We start from the raw sequence: 19,872 nt of genomic DNA on the forward strand, positions 1-19,872 counted from the left end.
CTTAGGTCCGGGAGAAAGTGTTTTAATGCTTGAAGTACGCCAGCATCTCCAGGCAGTTAATATGCCTCCACAGACCGCGGGCAGGGTGGCCACTTGTGACAGTACCCCAGCTGGTGAGGCGTCCGTCACTAGCAATATGCGCTAACAAGTAGCTCCAAGCACAGTGCCTTGAGACAAGAGCCAAGATCTCCTCCACATGTCTAAGGCACGTATGACCGCCGTGTGACCTTGAGCATGGGAAGCGGGTTTCCCCTCAGGGAGAACCCCTTGGTCTTGAGCCACCACTGTAGGGGTCTCATGTACAGCAGGCCAATAGTATTCACATTGGATGCAGCTGCCATCAGACCCAGCAATCTAGTACTGCTTGACAGTGAGTGACTGGCCTTCTCTTACTCTCGTGACTGCGGTGAGGATCGACTCGATCCGAACAGGAGACATCTGTGCCTGCATTGTGGTCGAATCCCACACCATGCCCAGATAAGTGGTTCTCTGTACTAGAGAAAGCACAATTTTCTTGGCATTAAGTCTTAACCCAAGGACTTTCGTTTACGACAAAGACTATTCAGTGAGAATGACGGTCCACAGAACCGCTTTCTGCTAGAAGCCTTCACCCTGGGAGCACCACTCTGACTCTAGACTCTGTGGAGTATGACAAGTGACGACCCCAGAATGAGGAGCTGGAACACGATAGGTTGGGACTGCTCCATCCCAGCAGTCCCTGCTGACCGCCTCAACCTCCTCCTCAGAAGAGAGGTAAACATGTGCTCTTACTCAAATTTTTCATCCCAAGTCACCTGCCTGTGACATCACGCCCAATCGTGGGACTGATTACACACGTTATTCAGAGCCGGTCACGCTGGAGGGCGTTCCCATACCGGATGCAGCTGGAGTTCCTGAAGGTGCATGTGGACACTAATTTGATCTAATATACTGTAAATGACAGTGAACAAATGATTACATGTAAACTGTACATTTTGACACAGAATATGGTTTAAACTTTGCAAGTATTAATTTCTACAAATATTATCACTTTAGCTGAAGTGTTTGTATAATATATTTTTTAATGAAAATAAACTACTTTTCAGCAATCATACACTATAGGAGTGAAGCACATTTTCCTTAAGGTGTGACATTATCCCTGTCTTACCCTAATTTGGCAAAGCTGGTCAAAATCAGCCAAATCCAATGATATTGTACACTAAATGGTGTGCATTAAATTAGTCTAAATTAATAAATGTCATTTAAAATGAGGGTTTATCTCATGAAGAACACATGGAGCTTTACCCAACACCACAGTCTGTGAGTAAAACACAAAATCTATTTATGCAAAAACACTAATGCTGATTAAAAGAAGGGCTACATAACCCTCATTAGTCCTGCCAAAAAAATGTGAACAGCTAAGAACAACGCACTTCAGCTTGTGATTCACACAAATTCTCGGAAAAAAAAATCTGAAAAAAATGAAACTTGCAAGAACCTTTTTTATCTAACCACTTGAATTCTAAAATATTGCTTATATTACACAAACTGTGTAGGTTCCCAGCAGCTACTATTTGTGTTCATGAGAAACGTCACATTATTTTACCCCTGTAACCGTAGATTAGCTTTAACAGTGCCTTGTTGTTAACTATTTAACAGTTGTAGGACATTCCTTGTCCTCACATATCTTTCCAAAGAGAGAGAGAGAAACCCTTTCAGGCTCTCAGGTGTCAAATGAGGACAAACTGTGAATGAATTACACTTTCTTTCTTTTTTCATTTTACCTGACTTAAATATCCGAACATCTCAGACGGCAGACTGAAATTCAGGAAAGATCCACTACATTTTGGCCATCATTGGTTATCCATATGATATCTCATGCCTCGGGAGTTTGGATCCAAATATATCATTACTTGAACATCTAACAATCACATAATTGTTCTCAAACATTTCAGAGGAAACGAGTTTGAGTGAAGGATCCAGGTTGATGAGAGTATCTGGCCTCCAGCAGGAATTAAAGGCTTTGATGAACCACTGGCACATTGATGACACACTGCAACAGCAGCTGTCCTGCGCTCGGTGTGACTGATTGCTGAAGGAGCTGCAACACACTGCATTCTTTCACGTACCTGCTTCAGAGACGCATTACCTTACTTGCCCTCTGCGAAGGCAATGTGTAATGCATTTATTTTAGGAAATATTGCAATGGGTAAAAAAGTGAATAAACTCCTGTCAGGCTGAACATCTTGAGTGAGGACTGATGCAACCTCAGGGTGTGTCATTAAAATAACAGGAGGAAATCTCTGTGGAGATATTCACTTTTTAAAAACATATTGACTGGGAAGCTTTCACTAATTATTCAAAGACAATCAATAAGAAATGGTAGAAAGTTTAAACTGATGGACAGATTAGGCCGACAAATGTTTGTGGCATTTACGCCTGTAAGTGTATATTTAAATGAAAATTAGAACAGTGTTGGTCTCTTCCACTCACCAAGGCTGCATTTATTTTATCAAAAATACAGTAAAAATTTAGAAATATTATTACAATTTAAAATGACTCTTTTATATGTGGATGCATTTTAAAACGTAATTTATTCCTGTGATGCAAAACTGAATTTTTACTCTAGTCTTCAAAGTAAAATTTTGGTGTCAAATTGGCAGAAATTTTAAACCACATTGGAATACAAAGCATAATTTGTAGTAGAATAGATCAGTCCGAAATTTAAGTTTGCTTCAGTGTCTCATCAATGGATGCTCTGCAGTGAATGGGTGCCGTCAGAATGAAACAGCTTTGTTTTTAACATTAAATGGTCACTTCGGACCAAAATACAAGTTCTTTATCCATAATAACACTTCCTCCAGTGAAAAGGTGTTCTGGTCTGAATCAGGAGAGAAATCTGCACAGATCAAGCAGCGTTTAAACAGTCCAAAATGTGGCTGGATTATTATTTTATTTATTTTTTTGTCACTGGAGGAAGTGTTATTATAGATTATAGACTCTATGTGTTTGAGTTAAAATCATCTTAATGCTGGATGTGTTTCATCTTTTGTCTTCTCCAGATGTTCACTGATGGACTGGAGTGCTGTGGATTATTGTGATGTTTTTATCAGCTGTTTGGACTCTCATTCTGACGGCACCCATTCACTGCAGAGCATCCAGAAACTATAATGACTGAAACATTGTTACTGTGAGGTTTACGCTTCTAAGGAAGTGATTTTACCACAGCACAAACACATTCCCTTGTCTGCAGATCCAGGAACACCGTTGCACATAACCTTGTGGTTCTCAGAATGAAAACAGCATGTTTTATTCTCACCAACAGGCCCAACCCTTGCAAGAAGGTTTATTTCCAAGAAACACCTTCCATGCCAGGAATCATTCACAAACACCACGGGCCACAACGACACAGACAACTAAATTTGGAAATGTGCTGACAGTATGAACATGAATTGGCCTTCAATAACAAATCAGCGCTTTGTTTTTGTATCGTAGGCGAAACTCGCTTTTTCACCAGTCTATCGAAACTTAACCGCCTCTTCTCGAATCTTTCCGCCCACAGCATGAAGTGATCAGGCAGGTAAAGAGGAAGCGCCAAACCCATATATATTTTATGTGCTTAGCCTGAGGGAGTGAAATCTGCCGTGCATCATCATCATCATCATCATCTGTCAGCAGTGAGACTGCAGTCTTTAAACGAAATAACGCTGCTGATCCCAATGAAGGAAATGACATTAGAGGAGAGCGGAGCGTGAGGTGTCTTGTTTGGAGATGAATGGGAATAAACAGCCCTCATGTCTGGATCCACGCAGGCCTGCCAATGTCTGTCACTTGGTATGGTATTTAAAGATCTGGGGGTTTTCTGCCTCCAGGAGATGATTCGTGATCTAGCTTGCTCCGTGAACCGAAAGAAGAGAGTTTTGTGGGCTTGTGTCATTGAATTGGGCAATTTCATTACTGAAGTGTCTGAGAGACTCTACAGCTGTTATACTACCTCATAAAAATACAACTTAGACAGTAATATTTAATTGTTTTATTTTTGAAATAGATAAAAATATACTTTTTTATCAGCAAGGATACAGTATCAAAAGTAACATATTACATCAAATAAATGCTGTTCTTTTGAACTTTCTATTCATCTGTGAATCTGGAAACATTCAATGTTAATATGGTTTTCACAAAATTATTATGTGCAGCACAACTGTGTTCAATATTAATAATAATCAGAAATCAGAAAATATGATTTCATGATTTCTGAAGATCATGTGACACTGAAGACTGGAGGAATGATGCTGAAAATACAGCGGAGCATCACAGAAATACATTACACTTTAACACAGGTTCACACAGAAAACATGTTTTACATCAGAATGATATTTAACAATATTACTGTATTTTTTATTAAATAAATGCAGCCTTGGTGAGCAGAAGAGACTACTTTTGAAAACAAAACATCTCACAGACCTGAACTGTTGAACAGTGCAGTATATTCATGCCTGGAGGCTTCGGGATACTAAGAATAAAGAGTCAGTCTTGACAGATCATGAGTTTCATTACTTGGCGTGATCTGTAAGTTCTTCAGTTTATTCGTCTTGTTCCTCAGATGTTTGCAGTCAGTGGAGCTCAGACGAGACAGACACCAGCTGGGTCCAGAATGAGAGGAAAGACACCTTTTGACCTGCTTTATGTTGAATCTAATACTGCAGAATTTCATACGTTCACACATGAGCGCTCAGAGATTGAACACTTCAAGCCTGATCTGAGGCCAGCAGTGTCCTCAGAGAGAAGGGATTGCACCAGAAACGGCTTTAGAGAAGGTTTTGTCTGTTCAGGCTCAATTCAAGAATCAGAAAGGCAGTGTGTGCTCCCTCACAGACGACATGAGGATCTGTGTTCAGTTATGATTTACATCTACACACACTCAAACACTGGAGGCTGAACTGAGCTAAAATCCACTTCAGTTCACTCTATACATTCATCACCATGAAGAGATTTTAGTAGTATTCTAGTGAACAGTCATTTATCTTTCATGCTCTTTCAGAAATTAGAAGTAAATGTCAGTAATTAATATGGGATCATTTGGGATTTCATCTTTTATTTCAACATCACCTGGATTTTTTTTTTTTTACAGCAAATATTATTATAATTACAGCTGTCATAGTTATTTATTAAATAATATTTTAAAATGTAATATAATAAATCATAAATTTATAAAACAAAAGTAATATAAATTTAAAAAGTAACTTTTATTTTAGCAGGAAATTGTGCCATGTATATATGTGTGTGTGTGTGTGTGTGTGTGTGTGGCACAATTTCTTGCTAAAATAAATGTTTATGACGTTACTCTGGTCACACACTAGTGAAAAACAACACAAGATACACATAGAAACAGTATTACTTTTTTTTATAAATGCAACAAAATTAAATTATAATTATAATTTATAGCTAGCATAAATGCATTTTTTTAATTTCACTATCATCATGCTGTATTGTTTATTAATTTATAGCTGTCAGAGAAAAATAATATTACAATTATTAAATAATATATCAATAAATAATAATACATTCTAAATAGAAATACACTTAAAAAAAACATGAAATTAATATTTAGAAAAAAATATAAGTGGCACAATTTCCTGCTATATATCAGCTCACTGAAAATAAAGGCTTATGAGTGCAATAAAAACACAAAACTTACGAAATACACAAAAACAGTATTACTTTTTTTTTTTTTTTTTTTTTTTTTTAATAAAGGCAACAATACTCCAATTCTGGTAACAGAACTCAAGGTTTTACAGATTTTAGTTTACAAAAAGAATCACACATGTAACTGAGCAGAAATCTTCCCTATTGAACAACTTAAATAATCCAGTACAAAAACAGACTGATTCATCATGAAACGAATCAGTAACAGTGGCACTGTAGTCATAAAACATAATAATAATAATAATAATAGCAACAATATAAAAACATCCAAAGATCCTGGGTGCATCAGTAAAAACAGAGACACATTACATTCACTGGCGTTGTGTGTGTGACTGTGTGAAGGCACTGCGGTTTACAGCGTATGAGCTCACACCAGACCCGCGTCTTTAGCCATTCCATAGAAGATTCCTTTCTGAGCGAGCAGGTTAGTCGGCGTGTCGAACTCTGCAATCTTGCCCTTGTCCAAAACCAGCACTCTGTCAATGAAACAACAGTAGAGCTGGGTGAAATACCAGTGCACACACCTTATGAGAAACACTGTCCATCTTTGCATGTATACACAGGTGTTTATGTCTTAAGTGAATATCAACAGCTGAGAAAGATGCAAACACGTGTTCAGTATATTAGATCCGTGCATTCAGTCTTAAAGTGCATCATTAATGTCAGTCAAACCACAAAAGAGAGAAAATCTCTTGCTGCTCTTTACATCACTGAATAAAACAATGAAAAAAGGTAATTGCCACTTTTTATCCGACTTTTTTCACATGCAATTCTGACTTGTTCTCAGAATTATATATTGATTAAATATTAAGTAGCAATTCTGACGTAATTGTGAGATTCAAGGAGTATTCGATTTGCACCTGCAATCTGCAAAAGAAAGCTGAAAAAGTAGAGATTAGACATAAAATACTGTTCAGAATCATTAATTCATGTGAAATTCTGAGAAATAAACTCCTTATTCTGAGAAAAACATCAAAATTGCATGGTATAATTTTTTTTTCTGAGAAATAGTCAAAATTACAATGTAGAAACATATAATTATGAAAAATAAAGTCAGAATTGCGATATATATACATTTATAATTATGAGAAATTAAAGGGATACTCCACCCCAAAATATCTTTTTTTTTGTTGTAATTAATCACCCCCAGAATTAATTATATTCTGAGAAATAAAGTCAGAATTGGACTAAACTTGCAATTACTGTTGACTGTTTACTTGTCTTCAGTAAAATAGAGTTGACTTTTTATACTTATGTTGGTCTAATAAGTTTTTTTTTTTTTTTTGTGAAACTGAAATTGATGACAACAATTAGGTATCAATGGTATTAAAATGTTTAATGTCATAAAAACTTAAAGCAAAAATAACTATATATGAGAATTAAGATTTTTCAAACCAGATTCAATGCTCTTATAAAAACAACACAAGTCAAATGTCAAAAATGACAAAAAGAAGTTTTCCAAATTTATACTTTAACTTAAAATCTGAAAAAAGTGGGAAAAGTAGAGATCATTCATACTTGTGATAAGAGCATTGAACAGATAGTTGTAAAATGGTCATCAAAAGCAAAAATGCTACAAAGTGCATCACATTTTGTGAGAAAGTGTGACCTGCTCCATCAAAACAGGCAGTATTTCTGGAACAGAGTAAGAAACGAGAGGTACCTGGTGTAGTCCATGATGGTGTTGAGTCTGTGAGCGATGGTGAACACGGTGCAGTCCTCGAACTGCGTGCGAATGGTGGACTGGATGAGATCGTCCGTCTCCAGATCAACCGCGGCTGTGGCTTCATCCAGGACCAGGATCCTGGTCTTCCTCAGTAAAGCTCGAGCCAAACACACCAGCTGCCTCTGACCCACACTGAACACACACACACACAGTTCATACGCTCATAATAAAACACGCTAACAGCTAAATACAGACAAATTACATTTCCCATTTAAAGAGCTCTAAATCTTGAATGCTTTGGAGCACGGACTTAAGTATTGGTCTCTTTTTAAAGAAGACACTTGGCCAGATTATTACAAGAGTTAAACTTAAAAAAGTTAGAGAAGTTTATTATTATGAAAAATACAGAAAAAACAAACAAACAAAAAAACATGTTTAACACTAAAACTGCATGCAAATGAAAGCCATTAATCTAAACAAGTTGTGCTCCAAATTTGAAGTTGATATCACAAAAAGATGACATTTTGTTTGGGCGCAAGTCTCTACTAGATGACACTTGCTTCTTATTTGCATCCAATGCCGTCAGTTTTGACAGCGAAGTGTCAGTGATATTAAAGATCATTGAACCTTTTCGAATCATGTCCATGATGTTTTTAATGTATTCACACAGCAAGTGCCAAAACCTTTACCATGTTTTGTTCCATACTGATTAAGTAATAAAAAAATAAAAAAATAAAAATAAGAGAATATATATAAAAATTTGAGAATATATAGTGATGTGCACACACCCATATTGCTGTGTTATTTCTAACTGTACCTAAGGTTTTCTCCTCCTTCGGAGCACTCCAGATCCAGTTTGGACGACTGGTTGCTGACAAACTTCTTCAGATGAGAGAGTTCCAGCACTTTCCACACTTCTTCATCGCTGTATTTCTCAAAGGGATCGAGGTTCATCCTCAGAGTCCCGGAGAACAGGACGGGCTCCTACAAACATACATCAGTCACACAACACACTGTTCAATGTGTGTATTCACAATACATCTACATTCTGAGAAAAACAGCATTTATTTATCATCAACATGAATTCATGTGAATGGCAAAACTCAACGATAATTAGAGTGGCACAGTTGATGGGACAAATTGTTAAAATTAGTATTTAGTAAAAAATAAATTCAATTAAATTAAATAAAATAACCAGCACAATTCCCTGCTATTGACTGTAAATTAATAAAGTAAATTAATAAAATTAACAACATTAACATATATTGGATTTAAAAAATATATATTTAAATTATTGAACATAATATTTAACTGATGCTGTATTGTCTGTAAATCAACTAAATAATAGTGTGTGATAATATTATAAAAAGGCAGTTCTAGTATTAAATACAAATACATTTATTTTATAGTAAACTTTAAAAAATACATTTTAATATTTACTACTACTTTCTTTGTTTGCCTCTTTAAGAAGAATCGTTTTATGTATTCCCCAATTTTAAGTCATTTTAGATAAAAGTCTCTAAAAATAAAATAAATAAATAAAAGCATTTTCTTCATATTAAAACTTAAAATCATCAGACTTTTATTTTGGCGGGTTGCAGGCAAGTAAGTATCCGCACTTCCGGGTTTAGCGCCGCTGCTGATTAAAGAGCGTCAGTCACAGTTTTGCATTGTGCTTTGAAAACGGCTGGGCATAGCCTAGATTTATACTTTCAGGTTGAAAATAAAACTTATATTGTACAGTTTGTGATATGAAATTATAATTGTGTATTAAAAGCTGTCAACCATGTCGGTACGCAAATGCTCAGTCAGAACATATTTATATAATGCATTTTTTATTTTGGTTGCGCATCCGGACCTGCGGTAAATAATATTTAAATTATAATAAACTATAAATTATTAATTATGTAAATTAAGTTATATAAGTGGCACAATTTAGTGCTCAAATTGAATGCAAATTAATTATAGTATACAGTGTTCCTGTAGCTCAAGTGGAAGAGCATCTATATTTAACTTTATTAAACTCAATATTTAATTAATGCTGTTTTGTTTATGAAATGTAATATGTCACAGTTAAATGAGTCACTTATTGAAAGAAATATAAAATTTATTTATTAAAATTAAATTATTTAATCAGCACAATTTACAGCGATCAATGCAAACGAATCCAAAAGAACATATAATTACATTAATATATACATATTATACATAGTAAATATTGCACAAAAAAAAAAAAAAAAAGATGAATAAAAGTTCAAAACACACTGCAGCATTTTGGTAAGAACTGGTTTTACTAGAGAAAACAAAAAATGGGAAAAAAGTCCAATGTTAATAATCTGATTGCCATTATCTTATAGCAGGCTAATTAGCAGTGTTTTGTGAGTCTGAAGGTGCTGTGGCATCAATGAGGTTTTTCTGCTGAGCCATCATGAGCGCAGCGCTAATACAGCAGTAAACACCAGTCCCAAGCTGTGCTTAACTTAAAACAGATGCTTTACCCCAACCCAAGAGCCTGACCTGAGGGATGATGGTGAGTTTGGAGCGGAGGTCGTGAAGGCCGATCTCAGAAATCTTCACCTCGTCGATCACGATGTGTCCATCCGCCGCCTCCAGCAGACGAAACAGACAAAGAGTCATGGAGGACTTCCCAGCACCCGTTCGTCCAACGATACCGATCTGCAGAGCCATAGATCATCATACAGAAACAGAAACAGTCACTGAATGTGATAGATAGCATTTACTGCTTCAGTTTATTTATTTCCCTTTAGGGGAAGTACGTTTGCAGCATACGCTCACACAGACATTAAACAACTCACATTTGGCACAACAATAATCGTATATATATATATGCCGCTCCTCACCTTCTCTCCTCCTCTGACCTCCAGCGAGATGTTCCTCAGCACCAGGTCCAGTCCCTCGCGGTATCTCACGCTGTAGTCTACGAACTCCACGTTCCCCTTCGGAGGCCAGTCTGGAGGAGGCTGTCTGTCCTTCACTATCCACGGAGCCTACGGACCATTTCACCATTCCACATGTCAGTAAAGTTCACTCTCGCTGTCTGTTGCAAGGTAAAATCAGCGGTTTAATCCTAAGAAACTGATTAATGAGGATGATAGTGAATGTGTACCTCGGTCGGCGTCTCTGAATACTCCTTCACTCTCTCCACTGCTACTATGTTGCTCTCGAGGTCAGAGGTCATCCTCACCATCCAGTTCAGGGACATAGTGACCTATTCAGCAAAAAAATACATCTCATCTGCTCACCAAGGCTGCATTTGTTTGATCAAAAATATTATTACGATGTAAAATAACTGTTTTCTATGTGAATATCTGTTATTTCTTTGTGTGATCAAAGCTGGAATTACTCTGTGCGTATACGGTTCATAATGAGAGTGTTTTTACCTGCAGAGCGTAAGACACAGACAGACCGACCAATCCCGCGCTGAGACTCTCCTTCCTAATCACAGCGAACACCGCAGCAAACAGCACGATGCAGTTACCGATAAACTCGATGCGAACCCCCAACCACCTGTTTGCATCCCAACACAACACTGTTACCACTGAGCCACAGTTATTCTGTGGAGCACACAGTAAAGAAGGAAAACATGCCGACCTGTTGGAAACAATCCCAGGGTAGTAACTCTTCTGGTTCTCATCCACCTTCATGTCGCTCGAGAGAACGAAGGCAGAGTTTCGGCCGTAGGCGCGGATCACACTAGTGCCTGTGATGGTCTCCGAAAAATGAGAGTATATCGGAGACCTGCTGACAGACTCCAGTCTCTTGAGCTGCCGAGACGTGGCTACATAAAACCTCTAGAGAGGAAATCAGGGAGAGAAATCAACATCTGCTATTCAACATATTCAGTATTCATACACACACAGATGAGTGAGGATTCAGAAAACACTTTCACATCATTCAAGATTTAGCTGAAGTTTTCAGTTAAAGCTTTAAAATGGTGCTTTATTTCTATCGGGACCTAATATTACAGGTTTGTCTGAACTCTTTAGGAATGTTCGGTCAGTTTATTACTAACTAAATCCATGATTTAATGATTTGTGACAAGAGAAAATGTCTTAAATGAGAATGCAAGTTATTTTATGGTGGCCAAAAACTTTTATCTGTCCTACAATAAAACATATTATTTTTGTTTTTTAGAAAGAAGTCTCTTCTGTCAGGTATTGGTAAGGGAGGAACTCAGGTGCAGACAGGGATTCTCAACACAAAGGGTTTATTAAATACAAAAAGGGGAAAACAAAACCCACGAGGGGGAAAACAACAGCTAGGGCAGGAACTAAACAACTTAACAGGGCAGGATTGATAAGACAAACAAACTCTTGACACTAACTACAAACACTCACGGTAATACAAGGACTTCAGAGGGTACAGCACAATCTCACACACGATCACATAAGTAGAACACATCTGAGAAACACATAAGTAACACACACAATGAACCGACGCAAGACAGAGCACACTAGGAGACCTAAATAGGGGAAACAATCAAGACACGACAGGTGGCACAGATGGGACAATCAAGACACGACTAGGTTAACAAGGGGGGCGGGGCAAGGGAACGAGACAACACAAGCACATGGCCCAAAGGCAAGGCCATGTGCTTGTACACAAAACACGGGTCTGTCATGATCCTGCCTCAAGACTAGGAAAAAATCAAGGACACGAGGGCAGAATCATGACAGAACCCCTCCCTTAAGGAGCGGCTTCCAGACGCTCCTCAAGGGAACATCAAACACGGGACACGACTGACATGACAGACTGGGACACCGACACAAACCAACAAGACATGACAAATAATAACAAAGGCAGACATGAATACACGACGGCAGGGTTAGGGTGACAAATCAAAAAAAACAAACAGGGAAGGGGAGGGGGCGGGACCACAAAGTTCATGGGGGACAGACCAGGGTGAGTGGGTGGGGCAGGAGTTTTAGGAGGACAGGACGAAGGCTGACGACGGGGGGTACGGGCAGGTCTGGGTGGTGAGGGGCGGGGAGGGGTCTCGGGACAACTGACAGGGGACATGATAGGAGCAGACAAGGGACGCGGGGCAACACTTACGGGACACGGGGCAAGACTTACGGGACGCGGGGAGACGACAGCTGGACACGGGGGAACAACATCTACTGGACACGGGACGACAACATCTACTGGACCCGGGACGACAACATCTACTGGACACGGGACATCTACGGGACACGGGGCAACATCCACTGGACACGGGGGGACAACAGGACACGGGACATCTACGGGACACGGGGCCACATCAACAGGATACATGACTTCATCAGCAGGACACGGGGCAACACTCACGGGACACGGGGAGACGACATCTACGGGACACGGGGAGACGACATCAGGACACTCGGGATTTCTGGGGACAGGGTCTGAGGACAAGACAGGACTGACGGGGACTTCTAGGATACGGACAAGACTAGACAAATAATCTGAAAAGGCTTTAGCAGCCAGGACAATTGGCATCTCCTTACGAGATGAGACAGACAGTACAAGAGTCTTTGCTGCAGAGTCGGCCGCGGCTCTCTCCTCCGCTCTCACGACTGCAGACTTGAATACGGCTTTCTGTTTTGCCGGCTCGGGCACGCCAGCGCTCACCGCTGCTGACTCGGACACGCTCACCGCTGCTGACTCGGACACGCTCACTGCTGCTGGCTCGGGCACGCTCACTGCTGCTGGCTCGGGCACGCCAGCGCTCTCCGCTGCTGGCTCGGGCAAGCTCATCGCTGCTGGGTCGGGCACGCCAGCGCTCACCGCTGCTGGCACGGGCACGCCAGCGCTCTCCGCTGCTGGCACGGGCACGCCCACCGCTGCTGGTACGGGCACGCCAGCGCTCTCCGCTGCTGGCACGGGCACACCAGCGCTCTCCGCTGCTGGCACGGGAGGAAACGGGGTCACAGGACCGGCAGGCCCCCTCTTCCTCCTCTTCCTCCTTGGGCGCGGTGCAGAGACCACAGCTGGGTCAGAGGCGGGTTGGGGGAGTTCGGTCTCTGGCAGGGCTGACTCCGACGATTCCGAGGCGGACTCCCACGATAACCGTCTCCCTCGCTTCCCGGGGAGACCGACGGGTGTGGGAGGCACCTCAGGACTCGGTGAGGGATGTGCCTGATCCCCCAGAGTGGCCACGGCCAGGATACGACCCTCTGGAACCGTTGGCAGCTGGGTAGGTGGGGACCTCTGGGGCTCCTCCTCTCGCCCGCTCGCTCCGGAACGACCTCCCCTGGTCCCCCGGAACACCACAAGGCAAGAGCCCTCAAAACAATCTCGCTTGCTGGCTGACAACATCCAGTATTGCCTCCTGTCTGCTGAGTTCCCTTTTGGTCGGTTCATTCTGTCAGGTATTGGTAAGGGAGGAACTCAGGTGCAGACAGGGATTCTCAACACAAAGGGTTTATTAAATACAAAAAGGGGAAAACAAAACCCACGAGGGGGAAAACAACAGCTAGGGCAGGAACTAAACAACTTAACAGGGCAGGATTGATAAGACAAACAAACTCTTGACACTAACTACAAACACTCACGGTAATACAAGGACTTCAGAGGGTACAGCACAATCTCACACACGATCACATAAGTAGAACACATCTGAGAAACACATAAGTAACACACACAATGAACCGACGCAAGACAGAGCACACTAGGAGACCTAAATAGGGGAAACAATCAAGACACGACAGGTGGCACAGATGGGACAATCAAGACACGACTAGGTTAACAAGGGGGGCGGGGCAAGGGAACGAGACAACACAAGCACATGGCCCAAAGGCAAGGCCATGTGCTTGTACACAAAACACGGGTCTGTCATGATCCTGCCTCAAGACTAGGAAAAAATCAAGGACACGAGGGCAGAATCATGACATCTTCTGCTCACCAAAGCTGCCTTTATTTGATTACAAATACTGTAAAAATAGTGAAATATTATTCTAGTGTAAATCAGCTGTTTTCTGTGTGAATCTGTGTTGAAGTATAATTTATTTCTGTGATGCTCCGCTGTATTTTCAGCATCATTCCTCCAGTCTTCAGTGTCACATGATCTTCAGAAATCAGAATAATATGATGATTTACTGATCAAGAAACATTTCTGATTATCATCAATGTTGAAAATGTAAAAATAACAGCATTTTTTTTTTATATTATCTTTTTTTGCTGCACTTTTGATCGAAACATTCCTTCATTCAGACAAACCACATCACGTTTGATTTGTAATTTTAAAAGTGTCGTTTCTAGAATCCTCACTATTTCAGAATACATGACATGAATTACATCAAATATTTCAAAACAATGTTCACATCTATGGAATCAAACGCCATCAGAATGTTGTAGTGTTTGGTTTTAGTTTGTTTTTGTACAATGAAATCAGTGAGAATTTAAAAGAATACATTAGATTTCTTGGTTTCATGCGACAAGCGATTCGCTCAGTCATCGCACAGAAAATATAGAAGCCCAAGCGATATGTAAAAGAGAGACTGTGTGTGGAATCATAAGATGATCAGGACGGGTGCAAGACAAAGATAGAGCTGTGCAGTGAGAGATCTGAGGTTTACTACATAAAATATCTGGACAATCACGGAAGACTAGATCAAAAAACATCATTATCATTATTATAGCAAAATAAAAAAAATATTATCAATAGCAAAATCATCTTAATGCTGGATGTGTTTCATCTTTTGTCTTCTCCAGATGTTCACTGATGGACTGGAGTGCTGTGGATTATTGTGATGTTTTTATCAGACTCTCATTCTGACGGCACCCATTCACTGCAGAGCATCCATTGATGAGACACTGATGCAATGCTACATTTCTCCAAACCTGATGAAGACACACACTCATCCTGATCTCAGATGATCAGAGGGTGAACACATTTTAATGTTTGGCTGAACGATTGCTTTAACAGCGGGACACACCATCAAATCGAGGACTCTTATTGTGCCTCAGTTCTTTCATTAAAATAACTACATGTCAGGTACAAGTTAGGAGTCCTGTAGTACTGAGAGCTACACTGTTAGTGTTAGAGGAGCGTACAGCACAGAGATGATGAGATACAGCACAGAGAAACATGTTCAGTACAGGACGAATGAATTAACTTCTACTCTACAGTAAAAGGCTGTTCTTCACCCACCTTCAATACTTTCCAAAAGTAACTGATCATTCTCATATGTTATCATTTATGATCTCATCTCATTAATAATATGTAATATAAAGTTGTGCACAAAGTGCTGCTGTCACTACAGAAAATATACTGTTTACTATACGCCAAAATACTAAGAAATCCATATAATTTTTTATAATAATAATTATTATCATCATACATTATTGATATAATTTGTTCAATTATATAACAATAATATTAATATTAATAATAATTGATTATATTATTCTTAATATTAAAAATAATAATTATAATTTATTGCAATATTTAACTAGAATTAAAAGTTAGTGAACTAACTTTGATGTTGGCTTGGCCATCTTGGCCATGGGGCAAAAGAGCCACAGTACTTGTGTGCCCAACATTCTTGAGTTGCCCCGCTGCAAAAAAATAAAATAATAATACCATAAAATACCAATGTGTCCCTGAGCAAGACACTTAACCTCTAGTTGCTCCAGAGGCGTGCGACCTCTGACATATATAACAATTGTAAGTCGCTTTGGATAAAAGCGTCAGCTAAATGAATAAATGTAAGTGTAATGTAAATAAAAAAATACACCTGCAACAGTCTTTTTCCATGGTCCATTGCTGTTTTCTTTTTTAATAAAAAGCCTAAGCTATGATAACAGCTAAGACAGGGTTGTCTAGCTGAATGCAAAAAAAGTCATGCAAAAACCATAATCTCCTAAATACCATTCAATTTAATCTTATTTTAATAGTACTAACAACATATTTTAAGTTATCACACATTACTGAAAAATTTAAGAAGGGACACTATTTATAGTATACTTAGGCGTGTCAAGAGCTAAACAAAAAGTACTGTTTCATTACAAAATACTGTAACTTTTATAAACTTTATACTATCACCACAAAATGTTTATTAATATTTATTATAAAATAAATATTTCATAAAACTGAAACTTAAATATATTATTTCTATAGGCTATACAAAACAGAAAAGAAAAAAGACTAAATAATAAGGCTGAATAAGCTGATCTATAGCATGTTAAATGGTGGTTGCCTGTCTATGAATGGCAGCCTACAGCCCTCTAAGCTCACAGAAGTGGTTTGACCCAAGTCCTCAGCAGCCAATGACATTGACCTCTTCAAACTGATTTTTAACGTTTACTTCACGTGTATTTAACACGTGAAATACACGTTAAATACCCGCTGATTTTTCACGTATATTTGACCCTCTTGGCCTTCCATACACATTAGACGTGAAAAAAGGACATTGCGTTGTTTTGATATGGATTACTTTATCACAGAATATTTGTTCGGCAGCACTTGTTTGGTTTAAAAGTAAACATGTCAAGCTTTCTATAGATATATCTCTCATGTCTCTTCGTTGTGTATTCATGGAGTTACAGTTCATTTTAATGACGTGTTTGTAAATGAAGATCAGCGCAGACCAAGGCTGCGACCAAGGGAGCGAATTTATTCTTATTTAAGACCTTTTCAAATTAAATTATATCGGCGATTGCACGCAATCTACCCATTAGAACACACCAAGAGCTAAATTCAGATGTTTCTGAACTGTTTAAAGTAATAACATGTTTTAAAAAGGTCCTAAAGAAGAATAAATTCGCTCGTTGTGAGCTCCATTTAGACAATGACTGAGCTGATCAGCCGTGATTCTTGTCTCGTCCTTTTTACTGCTCTCTGCCCAGAAATAAATTATTAATGAGCCCTAACACCTGTACTAATCAAATATGTAACTCAATATGAATGAGTGGTGAATTTCTATTCAAAATGTTGCATAATACGGATTTATTATTTTGCACTCCTGACATTAATTACTAAATAACTCTCAAGTCAAGCTATTATGAATTTTGAAGTAATCGTGTACTTGATTTGACCGATCTACCGACCACTGTCCTCTGAAGCTGGAGAGATGGATGTTATTTTCACCTAAGACAAAAAAAAAAAATCACACAAGCACTCATTTTGATCTCTATAATATATTCTTAGAATTGTTTTGTGTTGATTCGCTGCACTGTTTTAATTTAAAAGGCTGTCCTGACTTTTTTCCTTCCAGTATTCATAAACTGTACGCTGTCATATGGGCTGCTGATGAAGTGCTCATTTCTCTCGTCTTTCTCTCGGTTCTTTGGCCTGAGACATAATGTATTAATGAGATCCGATCGGGTAATAATAATTAACATATGTTGGTTTAGCTTGTCAGTGTGTTGCTGTCCCTGTCCGCGAGACGCACGGCTCTCTCTCGTGCACACGCGCCATCAGTTTCCCGCAGCGCTGGGCTGAAGCCAACTTGATGTGTTGAATGCTCGGAGCACGTTATAAAACGTATTCTTAAAATACACATTTCTGTTTTAATAAATGGTCATATTAAATCATAGCATAACACATAAGTAGGTACAAAAATAATCAGTGATGCCTGCGACCCTTTTGGTCTTAGTGTAGCTCCCTGCTTTACCATGTTATGCAACGCTGAGCATTCGCTGCGACGTTCAGACTGACAGAGAAATCTCACAAGCACATATAAACACTCATTTTCATGTGTGTAATATATTCTTCTAATTGTTTTGTGCCGTTTCGCTGCAGTGTTTTAATGTGAAAGGCTGTAAATGTGGACTTCAAGTGTTCAGAGAAATACATCGCCAGCTCGCGAGCAGTTGGCTGCCGCGAATATATCATGTTATTACTTTAAACAGTTCAGAAACATCTCAATTTAGCTCTTGGTGTGTTCTAACGTGTGGATTGCGTGCAATAGCGTTTTTAAAATGTCTTAAATAGGAATAAATTCGCTTGTTGTCGGCTCCGTGTAGACAGCCTGAGCTGAGCAGCAGCGATTCTTCTCTCGTCTGACTGCTCCCCTCCCCTAAATCTCATTGCAACTGTAGGGGCGCAATTTTTCTCAGACAATTTTTACATTTAAAAATTAATAAAAAAAAAACTTTAAGTCTGATCACTCTGAAAAGATATAGCACACACCACCCCTCTATCCCGCAGGTGTCTGCCGAGTTTGGGGCTTGTGGCTTTAAAGCCCTAGGAGGAGTAGCGTTCAGAATTTTTTTCTCAGAAGAATAATAATAAAAAAAATAAAAATAAAAATAAGTTTAAATAGCATAACAGTATGTTGGCTTGTTGCCAAGCCAACATAATTAATTAAAATAATAATAGTAAGTAGTAGCAGCAGCAGCATTATATAATTTAATAAATTATTGCAATAATAATAAAACTAATAATAATAGTTTAATAAACAGTACAGTAATAAACAATAAATATAAGTAGTAGTATCAGAATAAAATGTATTATTACTATTATTGTTGTTGTTAATATTCATAATAATAATATATATAATATAATACAAAAACACTTTTCACTGAAATTACTACTGTTAATATAATTTACAATATTAATTAAATCTAAAGCACAAGGGTTTGTGGTATACTGTATGTTTCTAGTAAGCTCTGCATTGTCAGAAACTCAAGAAGGTGTTTTGGTAAAAAACTGCCACGACTAACCAATCAGCGCACCAAACCACAACAACAACAACATCAACAACGACAACAACAACAACAACACACGTTAGCATGCTGCATTAGTGAGTTCACCTGGACCCAGCACAAGAACAGTGTTAACAGCACTATGACTGAGGAACACAGGGGTGAGGGCGGAGCATACCATCAGCACATTTACTGTGCATCCAGATATCAATATTGTCTGGAATGACAGAGTATATCGTATCCACGTCTTTGCTGAAGCAGCTCAAGATTCGCCTCAGGGGGTGGCCACGAAAAATGCTCACGGGGGCGTTTGGAGGAGCGTGGCCTGGGCCGCTTCAGCGTACTGTACACCTGACACAGTACACAGGTGAGCAGAATCAGAGCACCTGTTGAAGGGCAGCACACAGGTCAGTCTACTGAAACTGTACTGAACGCCTCATCTAGAGAGAAACAGACTCGTGTGGAAGTCAGAAAACAAGAGCACTTCTGCTGCGCTTCTGAGAAATTCAGCACTGAAAAGAATATAATAGGAAATTATATTTTGTATCTTTGGGGTTGGTAAGAAAGGATTTTATATTAACTGTGTTCAACATTGATAATAATCAGAAATGTTTCTTGAGCAGTAAATCATCATATTTTCATGATTTCTGAAGATCATGTGACACTGAAGACTGGAGGAATGATGCTGAAAATACAGCGGTAGTGTAGTTTCATCTGGGAATTAGTTTATATGAAATGTTTGATGTTTGATGATCACTATCTATTAGGGGTGTAACGGTACGTAAAAATCACGGTTCAGTACGTACCTCGGTTTTAAAGTCACGGTTCAGTTCATTTTCGGTACAGTAAGGGAAAGAAATGCAAACATTAAACTG

At 39.0% G+C, this 19,872-nt stretch overlaps 1 protein-coding gene across 1 annotated transcript in view; it reads right to left on the reverse strand.

The window, feature by feature from the left end:
- Positions 1-5,747: 5,747 nt before the first annotated feature.
- The window catches only part of LOC113068184 (canalicular multispecific organic anion transporter 2-like), a 54,227-nt gene continuing 40,102 nt past the window's right edge, over positions 5,748-19,872 (reverse strand). The window contains exons 24-31 of the mRNA XM_026240839.1: positions 10,964-11,163; positions 10,753-10,879; positions 10,479-10,580; positions 10,213-10,359; positions 9,869-10,027; positions 8,169-8,335; positions 7,349-7,543; positions 5,748-6,161 (exon numbers count right to left, since the gene is read on the reverse strand). Coding sequence (XP_026096624.1) covers positions 6,053-6,161; positions 7,349-7,543; positions 8,169-8,335; positions 9,869-10,027; positions 10,213-10,359; positions 10,479-10,580; positions 10,753-10,879; positions 10,964-11,163 — 1,206 coding nt within the window. The 3' untranslated portion in view covers positions 5,748-6,052. The remainder of the gene's footprint in view (positions 6,162-7,348; positions 7,544-8,168; positions 8,336-9,868; positions 10,028-10,212; positions 10,360-10,478; positions 10,581-10,752; positions 10,880-10,963; positions 11,164-19,872) is intronic.

This window comes from Carassius auratus, linkage group LG37M (genome assembly GCF_003368295.1).
Source record: "Carassius auratus strain Wakin linkage group LG37M, ASM336829v1, whole genome shotgun sequence".
NCBI lineage: Eukaryota > Metazoa > Chordata > Actinopteri > Cypriniformes > Cyprinidae > Carassius > Carassius auratus.